Here is a 27945-nt window from a genome sequence, read left to right on the forward strand (position 1 = left end):
ATGTGAATACATGTTTAAACAGAGCCCCTTCCGCAGTGCTAGGAACGTCGTGGGCGTTTCATCACTGAGCTCCTCTCTAGCCCATGGACATAGGCACTGGGATTTGCTGGGACACCTACGTATTTCGTGCTGACCATCTGTTTACAAACGAGTGGACACTAAAGCGAGTCTTCTGGATAACTGGCTCCTTCACCGGAAGAAGAAGGTGCTCTAGAATTCTGGGACTCTGTGACGCAATGACTGCGGTTCTGTGGTTCTGGTGCTGGGTGATGGCTGAGGGCTCATTGCCAAGGCCTCCCTGTGAGACTGAGGGCGGACCATGATTTTGGCTGCAATGGTCACTCACCCATTTTGTTTCATAGAGTTTTGCCACTGAGTCATGGAATCGTCATCTGAGGTCAAAAGATCCACCCACGTCATCAGTGTGCAGCCGAATGAGACTGTGCTGACCGCCCTTCCCTACGGGCCTCACAGCTCTCTGCTGGAATTCCTGAAGGGAGAGCCCAAAGTCTTGGGGGTAAGTCCTTTCCCACGCATGGGTCTTCTTGGAAAGGAGACTGTGTTATTCCAAGTATGTTTGCAGAGACGCTTTTCAGAAAGAACATTGATGCCCTCAGTTTCCCCTCATCTGTCATGTAAAATGCACCCTTCTCTTTTATGCTCTTTAGAAGAGAGACGTCCTGTCTGTTTACTCGTTTATCTGGCACTGTTTGGCTGCCTTGGGCCCTAGTTTCAGGAGGCGGATCTTTCTGCGGTGCACGGACTCTTTAGTTGTGGCTCGTGGGCTTAGCTGCTCTTCGGCAAGTGGGATCTTAATCCCCTGACCAGGGACTGGACCTGCATCCCCTGCATTGCAAGGCAGAGTCTTCACCAGTGAACCATCAGAGAAGTCCCTGCAGCCTTCTAAGTCACGAGCTTGTACATATAATCGGATACTCAGTGGAAGAGCTAACATACAGCCTACAGGACCACTTCCCTACATTCTACAGATTATTTCAGTTCAGTTCAGTTGCTTAGTCGTGTCCGACTCTTTGCGACCCTGTGAACCGCAGCTCGCCAGGCCTCCCTGTCCATCACCAACTCCCGGAGTCCGCCCAAACCCATGTCCATTGAGTCAGTGGTGCCATCCAACCATCTCATCCTCTGTTGTCCCCTTCTCCTCCCACCTTCAATCTTTCCCAGTATCAGGGTCTTTTCAAATGAGTCAGCTCTTTGGATCAGGTGGCCAAAGTTTTGGAGCTTCAGCTTTAGCATCAATCCTTCCAATGAATATTCAGGACTGATTTCCTTTAGGATGGACTGGTTAGGTCGCCTTGCAGTCCATGGGACTCTTAAGAGTCTTCTCCAACACTGCAGTTCAAAAGCATCAATTCTTCGGTGCTCAGCTTTCTTTATAGTCCAACTCTGAAAACCATACATGACCACTGGAAAAACCATAGCCTTGACTAGACAGACCTTTGTTGACAAAGTATTTATTTATTTTTAATTGAAGGATAATTTCTCTACAATATTGTGCTAGCCTCTGCCATACATCCTGCAATGCAGAAGACCTGAGTTTGATCTCTGGGTTGGGAAGATCCCCTGGAGAAGGGAATGGCTACCCACGCCAGTGTTCTGGCCTGGAGAATCCCATGGAGTGCATAGTCTGTGGGGCTGGAAAGTCGGACACGACTGCGCTGCTTTCACTTTCACTGCCACGCATCAGCGCGAATCAGCCTTTCGTGCACACGTGTCCCCTCCCTCCTGAAAGCCCCTCCCACTCCTCTAGGTTGTCACAGAACGTCCCTACCTTTTGATCAAGGGAAATAAAGTTCTGTTTAGAAACATGCAGGGTTTGCTCCTGTCTCAGCAATGCTTCTGAGGGCTTATTTAACTCTGAGAAATAGAATGCTCAACTGTCACGAATAAGACCACTAACTGAGGAAATCCCTGGCCTGTTTCAGGAGGGGCTAGTGATCATCTCTGAATCCCAGCAAGGGGGATGGAGGAAACCGGTGCCACTTTCCTCAATATCTTATTAAAGCAGCGACCTTGGGCTGTGGGAGCACCTCTCGCAGAGCTGAAAGCCTTTGGAGGTGAAGTTGAAGATCGCCTTTCTGCTGCTGCAGGCACTGGGAGCTCTTTCAAAACCACCCTCAAAGCTCATAGTGAGCTGCAGCATTGATATACACACACACACACACAATCTGTCATAAATAGAGCAAAGTTGTGTGCACAGCCCCCATCCTTAGTGCAAGAATCAGAACACTATGGGGGCAGCTGTGATCCAGGGCCACAGAGGTGTGGCCTGGGGGAACCCAGACGCCAGAGTGGGAACGGAGACACTCTGCCCTGAGGAAAGCCGCAGACCCCTGGGGACCGCCCCTCTCCCTGCGTCCCCTAATGGGCTGAGGGGCCCACAGGGTCACTCTTGGCTCTGGACAGGCCTTCGCATCAAGAGGTGAGACATAGTTCAGTTCAGTTCAGTTCAGTCGTTCAGTCGTGTCCGACTCTTTGTGACCCCATGAATTGCAGCACGCCAGGCCTCCCAGTCCATCACCAATTCCCAGAGTTCACTCAGATTCACATCCATTCAGTGATGCCATCCAGCCATCTCATCCTCTGTCGTCCCCTTCTCCTCTTGCCCCCAATCCCCCTCAGCATCGGAGTTTTTTCCAATGAGTCAACTCTTCTCATGAGATGGCCAAAGTACTGGAGTTTCAGCTTCAGCATCATTCCTTCCAAAGAAATCCCAGGGCTGATCTCCTTCAGAATGGACTGGTTGGATCTCCTTGCAGTCCAAGGAACCCTCAAGAGTCTTCTCCATCACCACAGTTCAAAAGCATCAATTCTTCGGCCCTTATAACCTCACCCCAACTCCTCTGCTCCAGCTCAGGGAACTTCATATACTTTCAGAGTGCTAGACTGAGGCCATAATTCTCAAAAAAGAAAGAAAGAAAAGAAAGTGAAAGTGAAGTTGCTCAGTCGTGTCTGACTGTTTGCGACCCCATGGACTGTAGCCCACCAGGCTCCTCTGTCCATTGGGTTTTCCAGGCAAGAGTGCTGGAGTGGTTGCCACAATTCTCAAAGGCTATATTTAATGTGGAAAATGTGTGTGTGTGTGTGTGTGTGTGTGTGTGTGTGTGTGTGTGTGTTGGGGTGAGGATGGTAACAGGAGGCTGGTTCTACAGAAGGGGAAAAAATGTCAGGGTGAGTAGTTTGGAATCGGCGTCCCTGAGAAGCTTGCCGTCTAGGGCAGGGGTCCGTAGCAGCCCGTCATCTGCGAGGAACCGGCCGCAGAGCAGGCAGTGAGCCCCGGGCCGGCGGGCAGGCGAAGCTTCATCTGCGGCCAGCAGCCCCCCTGCTCAGGGCACCGCCTGTCAGGTCAGCAGCGGCGCTCGAGTCGCATCAGAGCGTGCGGGCGACTGTGAACCGCGCCTGTGAGGGACCGAGGTTTCACGCCTCTTTCGAGAACCATCCCCCAACCGGACTCCCCACCCCCACCCCCTACCCAGCCCGGCTGTGGAAGAACTAACTGTCTTCCACGAAACTGGTCCCTGGCGCCGAAAAGGCAGGGACCGCAGATTTAGAGGGAGAGTCAGACACATGGTCAGACTCGTGAGATGCAAGACGGACCGGTAACCCCAGAGACACGGTCAGCAGGGAAGGGTGAGCAGGGAGGATTCGGGCACGGACACAGGTGAGCGAGGGGAGGAAGGCCGCCGGGCCTCCTGGACACCTGAGTGGGGGGGAAACAGGAGGGGAGGCACGCAGGCGGAGGGGCGCGCCGTTCGGGAGGCGATGCCTAGGCGCCTGCGAGGCTCCAGGGACCCCGGGCGCGCGTGGCCTCAGCGGCGCGTTCTTCTCTTCACAGGCTGCGCAGGTCCTGCTTGCCCTGATCATTGCCGGCATCGGAGTTATATTTGCACTGAACTACTTCCACTTTGCCCAGAGATTCCCCCTGGTTTTCTTGACAGGATATCCATTCTGGGGAGCATTTATTGTGAGTACTGTTAGGAGCTTTGGAGGAATTACCATAAGGACTGGTTTGAATTGACCTCAGTCCTGAGACAATGAACCCCATGCAGGTGGGCCCCGAGGAGACCAGATAGCCAATCCCCTCCGCGGGAAAAGAAGTGATTCCATTTGGGTCACGGCAGTACCACCACCCTCATGGTGATACCCGCTCGTAGGTGTACCGTGTTGAAAAGGTTTCCAGCCCTCGAGTGTATAGTACATCACTTGCTCCTTGCTACCAACCTGGGGGATTAGATGGGCAAATATCCCACTTTTCCCTTTGCAAATAAGAAAATGGAATTCGGGAGTAGGTGGTAATTTAAACCTGCCTGGCTAACACTCACAATCACAGCCTCTCAAAGCTTAAGGAGAATTTTAATACATTATTATGGTTCGACTGCTTCATTATGCCCAGAGACAGCTTTATGAATGTCATTCATCCAGTTAATAAAAGAATCATAAACATAATTCCTAGTACAGAGCTATATGTCCCATCCCCACAGCTTTGGTTCCTAATCTCATGCCATCATATTCAAGGGCAGACTCCCCAGAGCTTCCGCCATTAAAACCTGCAGTCCCAAGAGGGCAAGAATGTTGTCCGTCATAGTTGTTACATTCTCAGACCTCAGAATCATGCGGGCTGCACAGCAGGTGTGAATGAATGAATCGTTCAGTGGCCAGATGGATGAGAGAATGAGGAAATGAGACAACTGTCTCTGTTAAAGCCCTGTCCGCTTCTGATGAGCATAAACACTCCACACCTTCTCTGAGACACCTAGTAGCACCGCTGGCTTTCATTTCCAAAATGTCAATAACATCAGACAGGACACGACTTTCAAAGCGCACATCCAGAAAGCCAGGCAGACCAGCTCCTCACTTCCCCACGTCGCGAGAGGACATTCCCGGTGTGATACCGTGTGATCGGCACACGTGAATGACAATGAGGGTCTGGCACATTACTTTTTAAAACTCCACTCTTCACTGAAAAGTTATTTACTGAGCACCCATCCTACATCTGCAGGAGGGTCCTGGGTGCTCAGGGTACTGGTGGACAAGGCCCTCTCTGAGAGAAGTGATGAACTGCCCTTAGAAATAGACGGGGTTCGGCATCTAACAGGTAGGCTATAAATGGAAAGTGGCAGTAGCTCCGCAGGCACGTTATCACACTCGTGCTACACACACTGAGGAGTTCCGGGTGTCAGGTGAAGATTTAATGGGGACTCGCCTGTGCTGGGAGGTCAAGGAAGTGCCCTGCACATGGATGTTCACCGCGTAAAGCAGAGAGAGAGCTCGCTCTCGGCAACAGTGAAGCATGAGCTGCGGGCTGGATGTGGGCAAGAGCAACAGAAAGGAGACCAATAGTCTTTGCAGTGGCATAAAATGAGGCCAAAAATGTAGACTGGAACCAGGTCGGGCCGATCCTTGTGGCCGTAAAAGGAATGTGGAGCTTTAATACTAGAGCAAGGTTAGCAAGATCTGAAGACTTGTTATCTCTAAGATATTATGTCCCCTGAGTGGGTAATGAGCCCAAGGATGATACGAGCGGATCTGGGAGAGTCAGCTGGGAGGAGGCTGCAGGATTCCAGAACTCTCTGAGCAGCAGCAAAGATAAAGGTGGATGGCTTCGGGAATGACCTGGAAGTAGAGATAGCCCAATCGGTGAGCCTAGCTGGGAGGTGAAGCCGAAGGAGGTACCAGAGGTGACATTCCGATCCCTACATGTCTTCTCAAGGTCCTTGACTCCAAGGCCCAATATCCCCAAAGTGGAGAACCAGTTCCTATCGCAGAGGTTCTCATTACTGGACCCCACCCTGGGGGACACGGGTCTCATTGTTTCTCTGTGGTTCGAAGCTCTCTGCGCTTCCCGGGAGCTCAGTGGTAAGGGCTCCACCTGCAATGCGGAAGTTGCTGTTGTTCAGCCACCCAGTCATGTCCGACTCTTTGTGACCCCACGGACTGCGGCACGCCAGGCCTCCCGGGCCCTCACTATCTCCTGCAGTTTGCCCAAGTTCACATCCATTGCACCGGTGATGCCATCCAGCCATCTCATCCTCTGATGCCCTCTTCTCCAGGAGACGTTCATTCAATCCCTGGGTTGGGAAGATCCCCTGGAGAAAGAAGTGGCAACCCATCCAATATTCTGGCCTGGAGAATCCTGTGGAGAGAGGAGCCTGGCGGGCTACAGTCCATGGAGTCCCAGAGAGTCGGACACGACTGAGCCGCTAAATGCCAGCTAGGCCCTTTGTGTTTCGTATAAGTAAGTGGGTGAGATAACACTAGATTCCAGGCCCCGCACTCACTCAGAGCAGACAGAGCTCACCTTCACTGTTCCAGGCCCGGAGCCCAAGACTGTCTTTCCTTTGGAGCCCAGCGAGGGGGTACCTTTTGGACCTTACTCTGGCAGAGCCCTTGCTGAGTGCCAAGCACGGCCAGTGCGGGGCTTACTTCAGGGCCCAGTGTCCTTTCCTGACGGAAGAGACCAGACGCGGAAGGGTCTGGGAGGGTCGCAGGCATGTCGGTTACGATACAGTCTCCAGAGGAAGTCATCCTGTAGGGCACTCGAACCCATGGCCGCTGCTGACGCTCCTCTCTCCTCCCTCACAGTTCATCGTCACAGGGTGCCTCACAGGAGCCAGCAGCAATGACAAGTGCATGGTAAGTCGCCGCGAGACTTCTGTGCAGCTCGAAACTGTCTGCTTCCTTTAGACCACCTTTGGGCAGGAAGCCCCGGTAATAAAGGGCCTTCCAGGAGAGTCTTTGTGCGCCAAGTGTGCAGGTCAGGCCTCTGCTGTCTGGCAGCCAGCGTGAGCCGTGCACCCTTCCCCGGGTGCCATTGCCTTGGCCGAGTCACCCAAAGGGGCTGCTTAGTAAAGACCACCCTGCATCCCTCTGGCTCAGCAGTGCTTAACTGGGAGCAGTTTTGTGCCTCCCCCGGCTCCACCCCCAGGAGTGTTAGACAAAGCCTGAAGACGCTTTTGTTTTTTTCCTGGCTGCCAAGCGCAGAGAGCAGGATTCTAGTTCCTGACCAGGGATGGAACCCACACCCCCTGTGGTGGAAGCGTGCAGGCCTAACCACTGGACCGCCAGGGAAGCCCCGCGCTGAGGACATTTCTGATTGTCACAAGCAGGGCTGGTAGGGTGAGGAGCACTGCTGTCATCTGGTGGGTAGAGACCGGGGAGGTTTCTAAACATTTTAAAATACAAAGGACAGTAAAAGAAAAAGAAAAAAAATGGTATCTGGCTCCAAATATTTATTGTGTCAAGGTGTATAAACCCTACGGTAACCAAAATCGATCCCAGGGTGCCAGTTATGACACCCCCACCCCAACAACGGGCTCCCCAGGTGGCGCAGTGGTAGAGAATCCGCCTGCCGGTGCAGGGGATGTGGGTTCAAGCCCTGGGTCGGGAAGGTCCCCTGGAGGAGGAAATGGCAGCCTGCTCCAGTATTCTTGCCTGGAAAATCCCACGGACAGAGGAACCTCGCAGGCAGTCCATAGGGTCACAGGAGTCAGATGTGACTGAGTGACTGAGCGCGTGCACCCACACGCACACACACACACGCGCGTGTGCACACACACAGACACACGCGCGTGCACACACAGACACACACACATACACACACACGCTCGTGCACACACAGACACACACGCGCGCACACACGTGCACACACACGCACACACACGCGTGTACACACGCGCACACACAGACACACGCGCGTGCGCGCACACGCTCGTGCACACGCTCGTGCACAGACACACGCGTGTGCGCACACGCGCACACACGCGCGTGTACACACGTGCACACACACGTGCGCACACGCATGCACACAGACACACGCGTGTACACACACGTGCACACACACACGCACGCACACGCACACGCACACGCCAGTGACGGCAGACCCTCTCCCTGGGGTCTGCCCAAAGTCGCAGGAAAGAGTCTGGCGCTGATGCTGATTGTTCTAGGGCTGAATCCAGGCCACTACTCATCGCCGTGTCAAATCTGAAGGATTATTTTGAGGATTTAATAAGACACCACATATAAGACAGAATGAAACTTAAATGTTTACATGCCCTCTAACCAGTCTGATTTTTTTAAGGCCCTGGAGAAGCAGGCCTCCTCTCAAAGCCATTTTCACCCTTTCTTTACGGTCCTCTGCCAATATCCCCTAGAGAGAGCTACAAACCACAGGGGCTTCTAGCCGGGATGACGGCCTCCGTCTCTCCGCCTGTGGAGACAGATACAGACGATGCGGCTGAAGCCTCGGCTCTCATTCTTCTCTCCGCACTGCCTTCCCTTTGGAGCTGAGGAGTGTACCGAGGATAAGGCAGGCCTGCGTCACAGGAACAGCAGCGCTAACCTGGGCAGTGTACGATCTGACCCCAGCATCCTACTCACCTGTGACGTGGGGATAAAGGGGGGTTTGCCGACATCGTAAAACTGTCATGAGGACAAGAGGAGACTAAGGCTGTGCACGCTCTTTGTAAACTGTAAAGCAGAAGACACCCGAGGGGTTGTTGAGCTAGAGGTGTTAGTCCATGAAATGTCCTCTGGGAGCCAAAACAGAGCCTTGAAGGGACCAAAAGACTTAGGGCTGAACGAGACGGTATATCCGTGTGCCCCTGGGTATTTTCTGCCAAAATCCCTGTGGGCAGAAAAAGATCTGTGTTTGGGGCAAACGTTAAAATCATAGGTGTGTTTCCAAGTTACACCGCAGACAGTCATAAGTCCTCCCGGATAGGACAGGGTGTGCAAATGTCTAAATGTATCGCTGCACTTCCCACCGCAGCATCGTAACACAGTCGAGTATAGTAACCATCCACGGAACTGAGATGTGAGACTTTTCTGTTTTTCTTTTAAAAGAGGACTATCCATCCTGGGATTAGGTAATGAATAACACCTCTCTTCCTTCAAAGGAACTCAAGAGTTATATAACAAAACAAAACTAAAAAAAAAAAAAAAAGGAAGTAAAGGGAATAGGAAATTGGTGGGGCTCTCTGAACTTTTAATAGCTTGGAGGTTCAAAAAGTGAGAGCAAAAGGAAGGAAACCATTAAATCTCAGTCCAAGTTCGTTGCCATCTGTAAAGATGTTATTGATTTGGCTGCTTACAGCTTGAATCCTCGAGGGGGTGATGTAAGCCACGTGAAGGCAGGACCTCATCTTCCATGTTTACCTTTGTGAATCACGGGCTTAATGCAGCACCTGACACGTAGCTGACCTACATGAGATATCTATTCACATAAACAAGCAGATGTTCCCTACAGTTAGGTGATACCACTCTCACTCGTAAAAGCAGAAATGGAAATTACAAGAGATCTGTTGATGTGTGTAGAGTCCCAGTTCGCTAAGTCTGAAAAATCAGTTCTAATTACAAGGCCAAGCTATTCTCTAACGCACAGTTTTGCTTATAGATTCTGAAAGATGACACATTATGATAGAAAGAACGTTTTCTCTAGCATTAACCGGAGAGCACCCCAGGGGCTTCCTAGATGGCGCGGTGGTGAAGAATCCGCCTGCCACTGCAGGAGGCAGAAGAGATGCAGGTTAAATCCCTGGGTCAGGAAGATGCCCTGGAGTAGGAAATAGCAACCCATTCCGGTACCATTGCCTGGAAAACTCCCATGGACAGAGGAGTCTGGTGGGCTGCAGTCCATGGGGCTGCAAAGAGTCGGACCCAGCTGAACATGCACAACCACGGAGCGCCCCTGCTTTCCCGGATTGCTTCCTCAGCTCCCTGCTGCTGCCACTGCTGCTGAGTCGCTTCAGTCGGTCCGACTCTGTGCGACCCCATACACGGCGGCCCCCCAGGCTCCCCGGTCCCTGGGATTCTCCAGGCAAGAACACGGGAGTGGGTTGCCATTTCCTTCTCCAATGCATGAATGTGAAAAGTGAAAGTGAACTCGCTCAGTCATGTCCAACTCTTAGCGACCCCATGGACTGCAGCCCACCAGGCTCCTCTGTGCGTGGGATTCTCCAGGCAAGAGCACTGGAGTGGGGCGCCATTGCCTTCTCTGTTCTTAGCTCGCTGGCTCATTCTAAAACGTGGCCTGGCTTATGACTTTGATGAATTCAGGATACTGATGGAGCAACTCCTTCCCGAGGGTTATCTGGAAAGATAAAAGCACGAGGAAATTCTCTCAAAGTGTTTATTTATTTTGTTGTTATTTTTAAAACTATTTTCCAGGGACAAGGTGTCACGAGCCTGAATGTTATCAGCTCCCTGGTCTCAGTGGCTGGAATCATTTTCACCATCATCAGCTACAGATACCAACACAAGTACTGCCAAGGGCCTTCCCTTGAAGGAATATGTGTGATAGGCAGAGTCCTTTACAATGTAAGTGGTTTCATTCTGGGCGATGAATCTGTATCGACTTGTGTGAGCAATCTTCGTGATGCGTCGACACGTAGCTCCTATAATCGAGGCTGCCTCAGCATTTGAGCTCACTGTTGAGAAGAGCCAGTGAGACCCAAGAGCCACAGAGTCTAGATTTGACTCCTGGTTTTCTCACTTATCAGCTTGTGACCTTAGCCTAGTATTGTGTCTTCTCCAAGCCTCCATTTTCCTCATTTGAAAAATGAAGACAGTAAGATCGCCCACTGGTGTGCTGTGACGATTACTTACACAAGAGCGTGACTAGGCACGGTGCGAGGGGCCAGTAGGCTCCAGCTCGTCCTATCAGCATCGACGGGGCTTGGATTCAATTTTACCTCATCAGTCTCATTAAGGAATAGACTGATCTAAAAAGTTTGCTCAGTTCAGTTCAGTCGCTCAGTCGTGTCCGACTCTTTGCGACCCCATGAATCACAGCACCCCAGGCCTCCCTGTCCATCACCATCTCCCGGAGTTCACTCAGACTCACGTCCATCGAGTCTGTGATGCCAGCCAGCCATCTCATCCTCTGTCATCCCCTTCTCCTCCTGCCCCCAATCCCTCCCAGCATCAGAGTCTTTTCCAATGAGTCAACTTTTCGCATGAGGTGGCCAAAGTACTGGAGTTACAGCTTTAGCATCATTCCTTCCAAAGAAATCCCAGGGCTGATCTCCTTCAGAATGGACTGGTTGGATCTCCTTGCAGTCCAAGGGACTCTCAAGAGTCTTCTCCAACACCACAGTTCAAAAGCATCAATTCTTCGGCACTCAGCTTTCTTCACAGTCCAAGTCTCACATCCATACATGACCACAGGAAAAACCATAGCCTCGACTAGACGGACCTTAGTCGGCAAAGTAATGTCTCTGCTTTTGAATATACTATCTAAGTTGGTCATAACTTTCCTTCCAAGGAGCAAGCGTCTTTTAATTTCATGGCTGCAATCATCATCTGCAATAATTTTGGAGCCCCCAAAGATAAAGTCTGCCACTGTTTCCACTGTTTCCGCATCTATTTCCCATGAAGTGATGGGACCGGATGCCATGATCTTCGTTTTCTGAATGTTGAGCTTTAAGCCAACTTTTTCACTCTCCTCTTTCACTTTCCTCAAGAGGCTTTTTAGTTCCTCTTCACTTTCTGCCATAAGGGTGGTGTCATCTGCATATTTGAGGTGATTGATATTTCTCCCAGCAATCTTGATTCCAGCTTGTGTTTCTTCCAGTCCAGCATTTCTCATGATGTACTCTGCATAGAATTTAAATAAGCAGGGTGACAATATACAGCCTTGACGTACTCTTTTTCCTATTTGGAACCAGTCTGTTGTTCTATGTCCAGTTCTAACTGTTGCTTCCTGACCTGAAAATAGGTTTCTCAAGAGGCAGGTCAGGTGGTCTGGTATTCCCATCTCTTGAAGAATTTTCCACAGTTTATTGTGATCCACACAGTCAAAGGCTTTGGCATAGTCAATAAACCAGAAATTGATGTTTTTCTGGAACTCTCTTACTTTTTCAATGATCCAGCGGATGTTGGCAATTTGATCTCTGGTTCCTCTGCCTCTTCAAAAACCAGCTTGAACATCTGGAAGTTCACAGTTCATGTATTGCTGAAACCTGGCTTGGAGAATTTTGAGCATTACTTTACTAGCATATGAGATGAGTGCAATTGTGCAGTAGTTTGAGCATTCTTTGGCATTGCCTTTCTTTGGGATTGGAATGAAAACTGACCTTTTCCAGTCCTGTGGCCACTGCTGAGTTTTCCAAATTTGCTGGCATATTGAGTGTGGCACTTTCACAACATCATCTTTCAGGATTCGAAACAGCTCAGCTGAAATTCCATCACCTCCACTAGCTTTGTTCGTAGTGATGCTTCCTACGGCCCACTTGACTTCATATTCCAGGATGTGTGGTTCTAGGTGAGTGATCACACCATCATGATTATCTTGATTGTGAAGACCTTTTTTGTACAGTTCTTTCGTGTATTCTTGCCACCTCTTCTTAATATCTTCTGCTTCTGTTAGGTCCACATCATTTCTGTCCTTTATCGAGCCCATCTTTGCATGAAAAAGTTTGCTCAGTTAATGCTAAATGTAGTTGGAGAAAGTGTCTAAGGCACTTAATAAAGTGTTTTTTAAAATAATTTTAGAACATAAATCATTATATAGAGAGTTTTACACGTTACAAGAGATGAACCATATTTTCTTTACCAGAAAACCACAGGGGCTATTTTAAGTATTAATCTGATAAATATTCAATGACATTATTTTTATGCTTATCAGCAATTCCAAAAGGCCTTTATTTCTACTCTCTAAGCAAATCTCGGGCTTTCATTCAATTCCAATCAGTCAAATATTGAAGGCTTTTGTCTTTAAATGCTAATGAGATTTGACTTGGGTGGAGAGAAATGAAGTGGGAACATGGGAAATTGTCTCCTCGATAAAGAAGGAAAACAGCTATCAGTTACTGAATACAAGGTCTCGTTTCACCCTCGTGATTACCCATTAAAGTGAGCCTAGTGCACTCTGATATGTTCCGAAATAAATTACAGAATTAGACTCATAAACGGTTACTAAGGAAAGTCAGAAAACAATGTAAGAGGCAAAATCCTTATTGGACCAAGAAAGCAACGCTCCATTATTAGCCGTATCCCTTTTCCTGGTAGCCAGGAGGCCACCACTGTGCATGACGTTAACAAACACTGGGAAGAAACTGTCTTCTGAGGTTAAATCCCCAGATGAACGGAACCCTGCTCCTGCCCGGCAGAGACGTACATCAGAGGATTAGCCAGCCCCTGCATCCAGAATCCAGGAGACTCTGTTCCAAGACCTCCTATGTTCATCACTCCACAATCCCTTGTTGAACACAACCCAAAGGTCGAAAACAAACTAAAAAGGTCCAGGCACAGTGGGCTTTACATGTCTCTTGGACTGACTTCTGCCTCAAACACCAGCCCATTGTCTACACTGCAGCTACAGTCGTCACTTAAAATGCACACCTGAACAGAGTTACTCAATGCTGCTGCTGCTGCTAAGTCGCTTCAGGCGTGGCTTCCTGTTAAACACAGAATTTAGACCCAAGTTTTAAAAGGTTTGTAAGACTCTAACATGTCTCTCTGGCCTAACTTTCTAGCGTTATTCCAGGCCTTTATCCTCACTGCTTGCACCCCCCTCCACCTCCAGAATTTTCTAGTTTTCTAGACTACTTTTTCTTTCTTCCAATATTCCTCAGCCCAGCACCTATCTTTTCCCACCCACCCGCTGCACTCCTCCTCATTCTGTAAGCTCAAACATCATGTCTTTAAGGGGGTCCTTCCTGGTCACACGTCCTCCCATCCCAGGGCAGGTCTCCCGTTATATTAATAGTAGTGCCTTGCCCCCAGTGTTTTTTCATAGCAGTTATCATAATTTAGTGACGCAAATAATTGCCTAATTATTTGTCACTGTCTGCCTCCCTTACAATGATGGAAGTTCCACAAAGACCAAGGTCAGACCATCTTGTTCACCAGCTGAACCGGTAAATTCACAGTGAAAGTGAGAGTCCCTCAGTCGTGTCCAGCTCTTTGCGACCCCATGAACTACACAGTCCATGGAATTCTCCAGGCCAGAATACTGGAGTGGGTAGCCTTTCCACTGCATATATTGTGGTTTTCTGGAAAAAAAAAGAAAAAGGAGAATATTCAAACTTTTGGCTGTGTTGCAGGGAAATAAAAATTGAGACAGACTCTTGTCCACGGTTAAGTGTGTAACATTGGCCCCAACTGCAGTCAGCTCCTCTTGTTCCCAAAGGCTACACTTTTTGGCTGTTCCCTGCCGCTTCTCCCTGCTTTAAGGCAGCTAAACTTCACCTTAAAGCAGAGGGCGCGAAATGGCAACTTACGCCAAACCCAAAGTGCGCTCCATTTGGTTCACAGAAGTGAACAAATAACTGGGAAGTTTCACATTAACAGTGTGTCTGTACAGCTGCCTTAGGAAAGAAAAGAACGCGAGGCGTCAAGGCTCCCATATTCCCACACGGCAACTATTGCCGGGGACTGAGTGATGGACACTAAGGGATGTATCTGCTCTCGCTTTTCTCCCCTCCTGTCTCACCCGTCTGAGACGGCTGTCTGGGGCCTCTACGGCACTGGAGCTCACTATCCCTGCCTATCAGAAAGACATGCATGGGATGAAAGCGTTCAATCACTGACGGTTCCAGATGCGTCTAAGACATGGGCCCCAGGCTTGGTCACACCGTGTAGCTGGCCCTTGGTTTGTATCTTTAAAATGGTACGGCTTTCATTCCAAATGCCGTATACTTATCTTCATTATTTACAGGGAATCTTGTCGGTCTTACTGATCATCAGCATAGCAGAGCTCAGCATCGCTGTGACCATCGCCTCCTTTAGAAGCAACTGCTGGGCAAATTCAAACGAGGTGAGCTCAGTGATGTTTGTGAGTATGGATTCCTACTGGGACACGTCAAGGTGACCTCTAGCCTATTAAGTGAGCAGAGCTCTATTCTCAGGGGCTGAATTACAATTTCTAAGTTTAGGAAGATCAAGGAGGGAAAAACTTAAAGCTGGTGGTTCACTCCACGCTTGGAGACAAACCATGTTGCTTTTTATTCCCCTATCTGCTAACCATAGTCATGTCTGTTCAGACATAACTCCTTATCTCCCTGTCCAAATATACGAAAAACAAGACTAACTGGGGATTCATATTATTGAAACATGAGGCGCTTATACCTGGGCCATAAAGCTCTGTGAAACAACCCCCTCGACAGAGAGGAAGAAACCGTTTAAATGATACCAATGTAATGAGTCGTCACTCAGCCGTGGCCGACTCTTTGTGACCCCATGGACTGTACCCACCAGGCTCCTCTGCCCATGGGATTTTCCAGGGAGGAGTACTGGAGTGGGGTGCCATTTCTTTCTCCAGGGGATCTTCCCGACCCAGGGATCGAACCCAGGTCTCCCAGATGGCAAGCAGATGCTTTACCCTCTAAGCCGCCAGGAAGCCCTAGAGATACCAAGAGTATTTGTAATGATCACTGTAGCTTACATTTATTGAATGTTCACTATGCTAGTTATTGCTATAATCACCTAACACAACTTAATCTTACTTAAGTTATTAAAGCATCTTTATTTCACATATGAAAGAAATTAATAATCTAATTGCAGGTTCCTCATATGTGATGAGGCACTTTTGCTGTTTCAAAGATTCTCCGCCTTTGGCTTTCGACAGTTTAATCGCAATGTACTTTGGTGTGTGTCCCTTTGAATTTATCCTGTTTGAAGTTCATTGAGCTTCTTAGATTTGTAGAGAAATATTCTTCAGATTTGGTAAATTTTCAGTCGCTATTTCTCTGAATATTATTTTTGCCTCTTTCTCTTCCGAGATCTCAGCGACGCGTGTGTTGGTCCGCTTGCTCATAGCTCACGGGTCCCGTAGGCGCTGCTCGCTTCTCTTAACTATTTCCTCTTTCTGTTCCTCAGACCCAATAATTTCAATCGTCCTATCTTCAGGCTCATTGGTTGTTTCTCCTGCCTGCTCAGATCAACTTCTGAACCCCTCTGGTGTGCATTTTTATTAAGTTTCTCAGCTCTAGAAATTATTTTGGTTCTGTTTTATAATTTATACCTATTTATATCTTCATTTTGTCCATATATCATTTTGCTGTGTTTACACGTGATTTTCTTCAGCTCTTTCAGGGCCTTAGAGTTGCTTTGAAGTCTTTGTCTAGTGTCTCTGAAGTCTGGGCTTCCTCAGGTACAGTTTCTGCTCATTTAGTTAGCTCAGTCAGTAAGGAGTCCATCCACCTGCAAGGCAGGATGCCGGGCTTTGATCCCTGGGTTGGGAAGATCCCTGCAGAAGGAACTGGCAACCCACTCCGGTATTCTTGCCTGGAGACTCCCACTGGCAGAGGAGCCTGGCGGGCCACAGTCCACAGGGTTGCAAGAGTCGGACATGACTTAGTGGCTGAACAGCCACCACCCCTGAGTAAACTGCATTTTCTGTTTCATTGTAGACCTTGAGGTTTATTTTGTATCTGAATCTTATAATGCATGAACTCTCGAAATCAGACGCTCCCTTTTCCTCTGGGATTTCTCAGGGAGAGGGCTTGTTTGTTTTTATTGCCACAGAGCGTCTCTGTGCCAGAGAACAGCCTGAGATGAAAGCTTAAGAGCTCCTCAGGACTTTTCTCAGCATGCATCTTTTCCCGGGCCTATATGCTGGGCTGCTACATTCTCACATATACATAATTGTTTCTGAACATCAAATCAAAACAAAAATAGTTGAAGATAGGGATAGCTTCCCTCAAAGCTGCCTCAGCCAATATGGATTAAAACAGTGGCATCCAGCCTCGGCACTTGCACCTCAGTGATGAGAAGCCCTGAACTACAATTAAAACACGGAAACCTATGTTTGGGAGACAAGGTTCCTATTGCCCATCCCGACTCCAGCAGGTCACAGCAGGGACGTGGGTGGCCGTCTCCCAGAGACGATGAGTGGTCACTGCTGCTCTGAAGGCTGAAACTGACTGACATAACTTGCCAGCTTAGCAGCCCAGAGGCCCTTGGAAGCTTCACGTGTTCAAACAGACTCCAGAATTTCAAAACGGTTGCTTCAGTGTCTGCCAGTATGATTACTGCGTAGATGAGTAGACAGATTCCAGGAGTTTCCTATTCTGCCTTCCTCCCTGTGATCCCTCTAGAGTAATTCCTAATCAAGTAGCATACGTCTTCTTTGTTCTTTTTCAAAATACTTTTTGGCTGTTCTAGCTGTTCAAGATTTCCGTATTTGTTTTAGAAACTATCAGTTCCTGTAAAAACCTTCCTGGGATTTTGATTGGAGCTCTATTGAACCTATAAATGATCTGGAGAAAATTGCTTGCTCATCATATTTAGTCTTCTTATCGATGTCTGTGATATGTTTATATTTTCTTATATCTCCTTTCATTTCTCTGAGCAACAGTTTGTGGTTTTCAGTGTATAAATCTTATGCATATTTTGTTAAATTCACCCCTAAGTATTTCATGTTTTTCTTGCTATTTTACATGGAATTTAAAGTTTTCACTTGCCAGATGTCCATTCCTAGAAAGAGAAATGCAGTTATTTTTATATATTGATATGCTATGAACTTAGAAAACTTACTAACTCTAGTAGCTTTTTATTGATTTCCTAGAATTTTCCAGATAGACATCTATTTTCCCAGTAAAGACACTTTTATTTACAAATTTTATTCCTTATTTTTCTTGATTTACTGAACTGTGTAGAGCGTCCTGGACAGTTTTCCTTTCTTTTTTGAATGCTGAGCATACACAACCATGCCTTGCTCCCAATCTTAGGGTAAAAAAATATTACAGTTTACCCTTAAATATGATGTTACCCTATAGGGTTTTCATGGACTAAACTTACCCTAGTTTGCAAAGAATCTTTTATTATAAATGAGTATAATGTAAAGTTTCAACTCATATGTAACACTTGTTATCTGAGCCCAAATACCTGATGCATTGCTCTTTTCTTGGTACAAGTACAGAAGATTATAAAACTCTGGGAGCAATATTAAAACAAATTGCTCACACTGAATAACTATCCAGTTTAATTCTACGAACAGAGCTTTGTAATTGCGCTGCAATATGCAAGCTACGACAGAAGATTTAAAGATATTATGTAATAGGCACCCTGATCTCAAGAAGAGGAAAAGGAAGTGAACTCTTGATATTTCCTGCGCCCTCCACCGTGCCCTCCACCGTGCCCTCCACCGTGCCCTCCACCGTGCCCACCACGGCGCGTGAAAGCATCATTTCCTATAGTCTTCCGTCGTAACCACTCTGAAGTAAGGTATAGCTGAAGTGGCTCTTGCAAGGAAGCGCAGGTTAGCATGGTTAGGCAGGAAAGCACAGGGCCTGTAATTCTACTTCAGCGTATGAATCCAAGTTCACAAGGTAACAGCTCTTGACACTGGTTGGATCACTCAAACTCTCTCTCTGAACCTAGCTCTTTAAGTCATAAAACAAGGATAACAACCTCATACAGATGTCATAACAACTAGCTAACATGACTTTGGAGCCTTGCTTAGCACCTGGTAATCTCAGTTATCATTAGGGACGCTGTTGCTGCTGCTAAGTCACTTCAGTCGTGTCCGACTCTGTGAGACCCCATAGACACAGCCCACCAGGCTTCGCTGTCCCTGGGATTCTCCAGGCAAGAACACTGGAGTGGGTTGCCATTTCCTTCTCCAATGCATGAAAGTGAAAAGTGAAAGTGAAATCGCTCAGTCGTGTCCGACTCTTCACGACCCCAAGGACTGGAGCCTACCAGGCTCCTCCGTCCATGGGATTTTCCAGGCAAGAGTACCAGAGTGGGTTGCCATTGCCTTCTCCACATTAGGGATGAGTAAACTTGTTAAAATCATAGCACTTAAATAGAGCTAGATAACCTATAATTCATGGCTCCAAACTGCTCTTTTAACAGACGAATGAATTATAACTCAAATGAAATGGAAGTTTGGGAATAAGTAAAAACTCAGACATCTCCCTTAAAGCACCATTTGTCTTCACATAAATGCCCTCCAACGAGGATGACGTGCAGGTGTGGAAACAAATTGGAAGAGTGGGGAACGGTAATGTGAGAATGTGGACAGCCACATTTTCAGCCTGTCGTCCATCCACTGGGTGACCACAATTAGGTCATTTAATCACTTAGAGGTCCAGTTGCTTCATCAGATAGAGACAGTAGTCTCTCTGGCCCTACAGATGACCTCAGAAAAGGGCACAGGCTGACGAAACCCAGAAGGCTGGTCTGTAATGACAACCCCTCTCAAATGAAGTAAGTTGTGAGGAGTGGGAAGCGCTGGCTACAGGTTGTATCAAACGCTGTCCCTTAGCTGTTTAAGAACAACAATAGATCTTACTTGTCCGTAATGAAACTGAAAGGGTTACTTGCTCAGTCGTGTCTGACTCTCTGCGATCACATGCACTGAAGCCCGCCAGGTTCCTCTGTCCATGGAATTCTCCAGGCAAGAACAGGCGTGGGTTACCATTCCCTTCTCCAGGGGATCTTCCCAACCCAGGTATCAAACCTGAGCCCCCTTCGCTGAAGGCAGATTCTTTACCGTCTGAGTCGCCAGGGAAGCCTATATGGAAAGTCCGAATTTCCTAGACCAACGTCTTAACCCTTTTAGGCTTCTATTAAAAAAAATAAACAAAAAACAGATTGGGTGACAGCAGAATTTTATTTCTTGGAGCTCTGCAGGCTGGTAAGTCCAAGATCAAGTTTCCAGGAGGTTCAGAGTCCAGTAAGAGCCCGCTTCCTGGTTTACATCTCGTTGTGACTTTATATGGCAGAAGGAGCCAGGGAGACCTCTGATGTCTCTTTTATAAGATCGTTAACCCCGTTCATGACAGCATGGTTCTCATGATATAATTTATCACCCGAAGCCCACACCTCCAAGTATAATCACATTGGAGATTAATTTTCAACATATGAAAATTAATTAATTTCCATCCTTCAGTTCAGTCGCTCAGCCGTGTCTGACTCTCTGTGAGCCCATGCACTGCACAGCCTCCATGCTTTCCTGTCCATCGCCAGCTCCCGGAGCTCACCCAAACTCATAGTCAGTGACGCCATCCAGCCATCTCATCCTCTGTCGTCCCCTTCTCCTCCCGCCCTCAGTCTTCCCCAGCATCAGGGTCTTTTCAAATGAGTCAGTTCTTTGCATCAGGTGGCCAAAGTATTGGAGTTTCAGCTTCAACATCAGTCCTTCCAATGAATATTCGGGACTGATTTCCTTTAGGATGGACTGGTTGGATCTCCTTACAGCCCAAGGGACTCTCAAGAGTCTTCTCCAACACCACAGTTCAAAAGCATCAATTCTTCAGTGCTCAGGTTTCTTGACAGTCCAACTCTCACATCCATACATGACTCCTGGGAAAGCCATAGCTTTGGTTAGATGGACCTCTGTTGGCAAAGTACTGTCTCTGCTTTTTAATATGATGTCTAGGTTGGTCATAACTTTTCTTCCAAAGAGCAAACATGTTTTAATTTCATTGCTGCAGTTACCATCTGCAGTGATTTTGGAGCCCAAGAAAATAAAGTCTCTCACTGTTTCCAGTGTTTCCCCATCTATTTGTCATTAATTTCCATCCTTGCTCCCTCCCAAATTCATGTCCTTTTCACATGAAAAATACATCCTTTCTATCCTAGTAGCCCCCAAAAGTTCTTTCTTGTTACAGCATCAACTTTAAAGTCTAAGTCCAAAGTCTCAGCTAAAATTAAATACGGGTGAGAGTTCAGCTATGGCTTAACCTGCGGCAAGTTCCCTCCAGCTGTGAACCCATGAAACCAAGCATGTCATGAAACCAAACTTCCAAACTCCAGCAAAGGAATGGGCCTGGGATACACGTCCCCATTCTTAAAGGGGGAAGTGGGAAAGAGGGACCAATAGGTCTCGAGTAAACCTCAAGCCTGACAGTGCAGGCAGCTGAGACCTTGAGGTGAAGAGCGGTCCTCTTGGGCTTCACGCGCCGCCTTCCAAGCTCACTGGAGGACCTCAGCCCCGCAGCTGAGCAGGGAGACCCCGTGGCCACTCCCCGCCTGGGCGCTGTGGCTCACCTGCGCCGGAGCCCCCTGCCTGTGGCTGCCGGCCTGGGGTCCTGCGCCCGTGGCTCTGTGATTTGAAACTGAGGGGGTGGTAGCCATGTCCCTGTGGGTCTGCTGGGCACAGTGCCTGCAGCAGCTCTCAGTCTTGGTCGCACCTCAAGGCACGGGGTGAGGGCATCCTGCCTCTGCCTGAACCTGTGAGCTGGTCCCATCCTTTGAAACCATTCTTCAGGAGCCCTTGCGTTCAGGGTCTGCAGTGGGAGGGCAGCCCTGGTGATCTCGGCCGCCTTTGGGGGCCATTCTTCCATTGTCTTGGAGAATCGCTTCTGGCTCCTGCTGCGATCGCTGAGCCACAATGCTTTCCTCACCAAATCAGTCACTCAGCCCACTCTCTCGTGCTGGGCTGCTGGCTGGGTCTCTGCTGCAGCTCCTGAAATTCTTCAGCTGCGGTGCATGGGCTCTCCAGATGTGGCATGCGGGCTTCAGAGCACACAGGCCCAGCTGCTCTGTGGCACACGGATCTTAGTTCCCTGACCGGGGATCAAACCTGTGTCCTTGGCATTGGAAGGTGGGTTCCTAACTACTGGACCACAAGGGAAGTCCCCCCCCCGATCTACTCTTAAATGTTCTCTCTCTTTTTTTTTTTTTTTTTGCAATACAAATGGACTGAGAATTTTCCAAACCATAGAGTCCCACTTCCTTCTGGCTTAATAATTCCGTCCTTAAACCATTTTTCTCTTCTCACGTTCTGTAAGCTGTCAGCAGAAGTCAAGCCGCACCTTCAACACTTCACCTAGACATAGCTTCAGGTAAACTTCATTGCTCACAAGTTCTATCTCGCACAGAATGCTAGAACGTAAACACAGTTCAGCCAGGTTCTCAGCCACTTCATACCGAGATCACCACCTTCTGGTTTCCAATGACGTTTTCCTCATCTCTGTCTGAGGCCTCATCAGAATGACCTTTATCATCTGTATTTCCACCAACACTTCATTCAGGATTACTAAGGTGTTCTCTAAGACAGAAGTTTTCTCCCCAGCTCTCCTTTTTCCCTCCCGGGCTCTCACTGGAATTGCCCCTAATGGTTCATTCACAATAATATAAGCCTTTTCTAGCATGCCCCTCAAAGCTTTTCCCGCTTCTACTCATTCAGTTCAGTTCAGTCGCTCAGTCGTGTCTGACTCTTTGCGACCCCATGAATTGCAGCACGCCAGGCCTCCCTGTCCATCACCAATTCCCAGAGTTCACTCAAACTCATGTCCATCGAGTCGGTGATGCCATCCAGCCATCTCATCCTCTGTCATCCCCTTCTTCTCCTGCCCCCATCCCTCCCAGCATCAGGGTCTTTTCCAATGAGTCAACTCTTCGCATGAGGTGGCCAAAGTACTGGAGCTTCAGCTTTAGCATCAGTGCTTCCAAAGAACACCCAGGACTGATCTCCTTCAGAATGGACTGGTTGGATCTCCTTGCAGTCCAAGGGACTCTCAAGAGTCTTCTCCAACACCACAGTTCAAAAGCATCAATTCTTCGGCGCTCAGCCTTCTTCACAGTCCAACTCTCACATCCATACATGACGACAGGAAAAACCATAGCCTTGACTAGACAGACCTTGGTTTGCAAAGTAATGTCTCTGCTTTTGAATATGCTATCTAGGTTGGTCATAACTTTCCTTCCAAGGAGTAAGTGTCTTTTAATTTCATGGCTGCAGTCACCATCTGCAGTGATTTTGGAGCCCCCCAAAATAAAGTCTGACACTGTTTCTACTGTTTCCCATCTATTTCCCATGAAGTGATGGGACCAGATGCCATGATCTTAGTTTTCTGAATGTTGAGCTTTAAGCCAACTTTTTCGCTCTCCTCTTTCACTTTCATCAAGAGGCTTTTAGCTCCTCTTCACTTTCTGCCATTAGGGTGGTGTCACCTGCATATCTGAGGTTATTGATATTTCTCCTGGCAATCTTGATTCCAGCTTGTGCTTCTTCCAGTCCAGCATTTCTCATGATGTCCTCTGCATAGAAGTTAAATAAGCAGGGTGACAATATACAGCCTTGACGTACTCCTTTTCTTATCTGGAACCAGTCTGTTGTTCCATGTCCAGTTCTAACTGTTGCTTCCTGACCTGCATACAGATTTCTCAAGAGACAGGTCAGGTGGTCTGGTATTCCCATCTCTTTCAGAATTTTCCACAGTTTATTGTGATCCACACAGTCAAAGGCTTTGGCATAGTCAATAAACCAGAAATAGAAGTTTTTCTGGAACTCTCTTGCTTTTTCCATGATCCAGTGGATGTTGGCAATTTGAACTCTGGTTCCTCTGCCTTTTCTAAAACCAGCTTGAACATCAGGGAGTTCACGGTTCACATATTGCTGAAGCCTGACCTGTAGAATTTTGAGCATTACTTTACTAGCGTGTGAGATGAGTGCAATTGTGCAGTAGTTTGAGCATTCTTTGGCATTGCCTTTCTTTGGGATTGGAATGAAAACTGACCTTTTCCAGTCCTGTGGCCACTGCTGAGTTTTCCAAATTTGCTGGCATATTGAGTGCAGCACTTTCACAGCATCATCTTTCAGGATTTGAAACAGCTCAGCTGGAATTCCATCACCTCCACTGGCTTTGTTGTAGTGACGCTTTCTAAGGCCCACTGGGCTCCACATTGCAGGATGCCTGGCTTCTGCTCATTGCCCAGTTCCAAATCTGCTTCTGCATGTGTGGGTATTGGTGGCAGCAGCGATCCCGCTTCTTGGTGGCAGACTTTGTGCTGGCCCGGCTGGGATGCTGTGGAAAAGATGTGTGTGCACAAACATGTGCTCCACGCTCGTTCCAGGTCTGACTCTGATTCTGTGGACTGCCGCCCACCAGGCTCCCCTGTCCATGGGACTCTCCAGGCAGGAATTCTGGGCCGGGGTGCCATCTCCTCCTCCAGGGGAGCTTCCCGCCCCAGGGACCAAGCCTGCGTCTTGCCTGGCTCCTGCTCTGGCAGGTGGGGTCTTCACCACTGAGCCACTTGGGAAGCCCCGTACTAAATACTGGGTAGCTTAAGCGATAAAGATGTATTCCTCACAGTTCTGGGAGCTGGGAAGGCCAAGATCCGGGTGCTAGCAGATCCTGGGTCCAGTGAGGACCCGCTTCTTGGTTCACAGTTGGCAGTCTTCTCATGGAAGAAAGGACAAATCATGGGGCTCTTTTACAAGGGCACAAATCTCATTGACGAGGGCTTCACAGTCATGACCTAATCACCTGCCACGGATTCTAACTCTCCACACCACACCCTGGCAGTGAGGTTTCAATGTACGGCTCTGAAAGGACACATTTTGTTCACAGGACCTACACACCAGCTGACAGTATCTAACTGCTCGCCACCTGCCATCACGCTTGCTACACCCCCGCCTGATGTTTTTGTATCCACTCTTCCCGCTCCCTGGACTTTGGTTCCTTTCTCCCTTCATCTTACTTTATACCCAAGGAATTTCTGTTCATCCATCAAGATGCAGACCAATGCCTCTTCTTCAGTGAACTCTGCCGGCTCTCTCAGAATTAGCCCGTCTTCTGCGTTCCCATGAAGCACATAGTAACTAGTTCTGTAATAGCATTGGATAGACTGTATCATTAGCCGTTTATATCTTGACCTGTCTATAATTCTGAGCACAATCACAGGTAAAAACCCACATTTGACTGTTTGATCTCGAGCGTCCAGTTCATCTAGTAGGTGATAAGTGAATCATTATAAACTTGAATATATGAATATTGAGTAGATAACTTAAATTATCTTAGAAAGTGGAAGTGTTAGTCCCTCAGTCGTGTCCTACTTCTTTGCGGCCCACTGGACTGTAGCTCCTCTGCCCATGGGATTCTCCAGGCAAGGATATTGGAGTGGGTAGCCATTCCCTTCTCCAGGGGAGCTTCCTGATCCAGAGATCGAACTCTGGTCTCTGCACCCCAGGCAGATTCTTTACCGTCTGAGCCAAATCCTAAGTATGGGAAGACTAATCCAGACAATCTCAATAAACTCCCCTCTTCGATAGATGAGACAATAGAGGCTGAAGATTTGTCCATAAAAGAAAAAAAAAAAACGCAGTGAGTTGGGACTTCCCTGGTGGTCCAATGGTTAAGCTTCACATCAGGAGGCGTGAGTTCTATCCCTGGTCGGGGAACTAAGACCCCATACATGCCATGTGGCATGGCCAAAAATCAAATTAAAAAAACAGTAAATATAAACAAACAAAACTAAAGAGCTGATGGCAAAAGCAGTCCTGGGCTTCTTTTCCGGCTCCTCCTGTAGATGTCCCTTCCTTTCTACTGTCTTGAGGCGGAGAGGAAGAATAACTTGGGACTACAGGGAGAAAATGACGTCAAAGATGACCCTGTTCTCTTGCTTCCCTCACCCTTTGGTTTTATAGATTGTGTTTTTCTTGCCTTCGGATGCTACTCAAGAGAGTGAACTGTCTGTTCCCGACGAAAATGCTGTCATCCAGTTTGAGCTACAAGAAGAATCCACTAGTGCTGATTCAGTGACCAACATAAAGCCTGTTTTCTTTGGAGGCTACTCATTCTTCAAGTTAAGAGTCACAAAAAATCAGTTTGCCTTCCACCATGCAGGCAGGAGAGGCAGTGATAGTTTCAACACATCTTCTCTGTTTATGGAAGATGAACGACAGAAATATGCCCCTCAGACGGCAAGCCTCTACGGGGAAGACGTGGAGGCGAAACACTCGCCTCCCGTTCTGGAGGAAGAGTCCCCGGAAATCATGATGAACACTGAACCACTGAAAGATGAAGACCTACACGCTGCTATCACACAATCCCCAGAAGAGAAAACTCCACTGTTGCAGGACCAAGCCTCAAAACTCCAACTTTTTCCATCTTATTCTGTAAAAAGTGTCCACAGTTTACTGCTGCAAGACTTGCCATCACAAGCTTCGAGAGCCGAAACTTCACCAGAACAAGACTTGCTATCTGAAGCGTCATCTCATGGAATTACATCCCAAGACAAGCAATCCCAGGGCATATCACTGCAAAATACACAATCCCATGACATGCTATCTGACTACCTACCGGCCCCAGACATGCCTGCTCAAGACCTCCCTTTCCAAAGACAAGCCCTGCCATTACAAGCCATACCGTTCGGAGCCACATCATTACTTTCTGTGCAGTCCCCTACTATGCAACACCTAGATCAACAGTCTCTGGATTTTCAGCTACACAATGTCCAGTCTCAAGAACAGAGAGCTGTGCATTTATCATATCAAGACATTAAATCGGAGGTCATGCTAATGACCGAAGAATGGAAACCTGGGGAGGAACTTCAGAGCAGGAGGCCATCAAAGCAGCATTCCCAACTGCAGCAAAGCAAAGGCTGTCCGTGTGCAAGACAGAAAGCCCCTGACATGTACAGTCAAGACCAACCGCCCCCAAGGAGGAAATCCCTAGACAAGCACATCAGAGGCTGGCTCTCTCCAAAAAAGCAGTACATAGACAAGGAAATCCAGGTTAGTCAAACCATACTGCAGCTCCCAGACCAGCAAGCTGAGAGCCTGCGGATCCAAGAGGAGGAACCCCCGAGGCAGCAATACCAGGATATGCAAATCCAGGAGTACCATGACTGGCAGTCTCTAGACAGGAAAGTCCAAATCTGGCAATCTTTAGGCCAACAATCTCAAGAATGGAGAACTCAAGACTGGAAAAACCAAGAATGGGAAAAACAAGAATGGCAACGTGAAACACAGCATTCCCAAAACTGGGACTTCCAGACCTGGAAAACCCAAGATCTGCAAGTGAAAGAATCCCGAAAGCAGAGGTCTGTATTCCAAGAAACCCAGACTCTGCATGCCGCTATTCCACCTGACCTAGATGAGCAATCCCAGGATGTTCTACAAGACAGTCAGCACCAAGATAAAGACCAACAAGACCCTCAGTCTGCAGGAATCCAGAAAGAAGTTATGGAAACAGATGCTGTGCAAACAAGGGACATCAAATCAGAGGACATGAGTTGTGGAAAAAGTCAGACTCTAAGTGACTTGCAATCAGAAGACACAAAGTCAGATTTTAACTGTTTCTCCTACCAAAGCTCTGTACAAGAACTTCAGTCCACAGGAAGTCAAAAACAAGATATGGAAACAGATGCTGTGCAAACAAGGGACATCAAATCAGAGGACACGAGTTGCGGAAAAAGTCAAAGCCCAACTGACCTGCAATCAGAAGACATAAAACCAGATTCTAACTGTTCCTCCTACCAAAGCTCAGTACAAGACACGTATCACACCTACATGTCCAGTAAAGATTCAGAACAAGATGTGAATCAAGACACATCAACTTGCTCAGCTGTATGCAAAGAAGACCAGTCTTTAGTTTCCACCTCCTGTGACCCAAAAGAAAGACAGCAATCTGAAGACTCAAGCTAACGTGCAGACTCCCCTACACACTGCACGACTCCTGATTTTGGAACCAAATCAGGGAAAAGCAATCTCCAACCTCTGTTCACAGGTGTGGTTACTACCTTCTTTACTCGCCAGAAAACAAAGGGCAAGCAAAACACTCAAAGGATGTGTCCCTAGTTATAATAAAATGACAACAAATATTAACACTATATCAGAACTTTCTGGGGATGAAGAAATAATTCACATTTAAACTCTGTTATCAAGGTTGGTGTCTCAGATTATGATCATTAATTCTTTTTACAGCTTAATATTTAATGGGCTTACTCTTCCACGGTGCTAACACGTTTTGCCTTCACCTTTGTGTATTATAGAAGCTCAGCAAGTCAACCAGAAAGAAGTCTACGTGGCTGTCTAAGGGCTCAAGGACCGAAAGAGTTGGCAAGGAATAAAAATCAATCCCACCATGACCCTGTTTTGCTGTTTCCCATCACCTAACTTACTCCCCCTCCAAGTCTAAACATATGTTGAGGATACTTTGTTGCGGGACTTTGTTCAGTTAGTGAGGTAGGATGTGGCAGCGAGTACAGAACGTGGTGAAGAGGGAGAGAGAATAAAACACGCCCAGAGAC

General features: G+C 47.9%; 1 protein-coding gene and 1 long non-coding RNA gene across 3 annotated transcripts in view; one reads left to right on the top strand and one right to left on the bottom strand.

Annotated features, from left to right (window-relative positions):
* Positions 1-27783, top strand: MS4A14 (membrane spanning 4-domains A14). Its single transcript, XM_042233603.2, has 8 exons — positions 1-205; positions 363-517; positions 3854-3982; positions 6601-6651; positions 10183-10332; positions 14675-14773; positions 25340-27580; positions 27688-27783. The coding sequence occupies exons 2-7, from the start codon at positions 380-382 to the stop codon at positions 27338-27340; spliced, it is 2568 nt and encodes an 855-aa protein (XP_042089537.1). The 5' UTR covers positions 1-205; positions 363-379; the 3' UTR covers positions 27341-27580; positions 27688-27783.
* LOC132657848 (uncharacterized) overlaps positions 8981-27945 on the bottom strand; it is a 43999-nt gene continuing 25034 nt past the window's right edge. The window contains exons 3-4 of one of the 2 annotated variants that reach the window (XR_009596571.1): positions 9947-14009; positions 8981-9641 (exon numbers count right to left, since the gene is read on the bottom strand). This is a non-coding gene — a long non-coding RNA (uncharacterized LOC132657848). Of the gene's footprint in view, positions 9642-9946; positions 14010-27945 lie in introns of those variants that run through there. The other variant, XR_009596572.1, reaches the window with a different exon arrangement.

The sequence above is a fragment of the Ovis aries genome, chromosome 15 (assembly GCF_016772045.2).
Source record: "Ovis aries strain OAR_USU_Benz2616 breed Rambouillet chromosome 15, ARS-UI_Ramb_v3.0, whole genome shotgun sequence".
NCBI classification, from domain to species: Eukaryota; Metazoa; Chordata; class Mammalia; order Artiodactyla; family Bovidae; genus Ovis; species Ovis aries.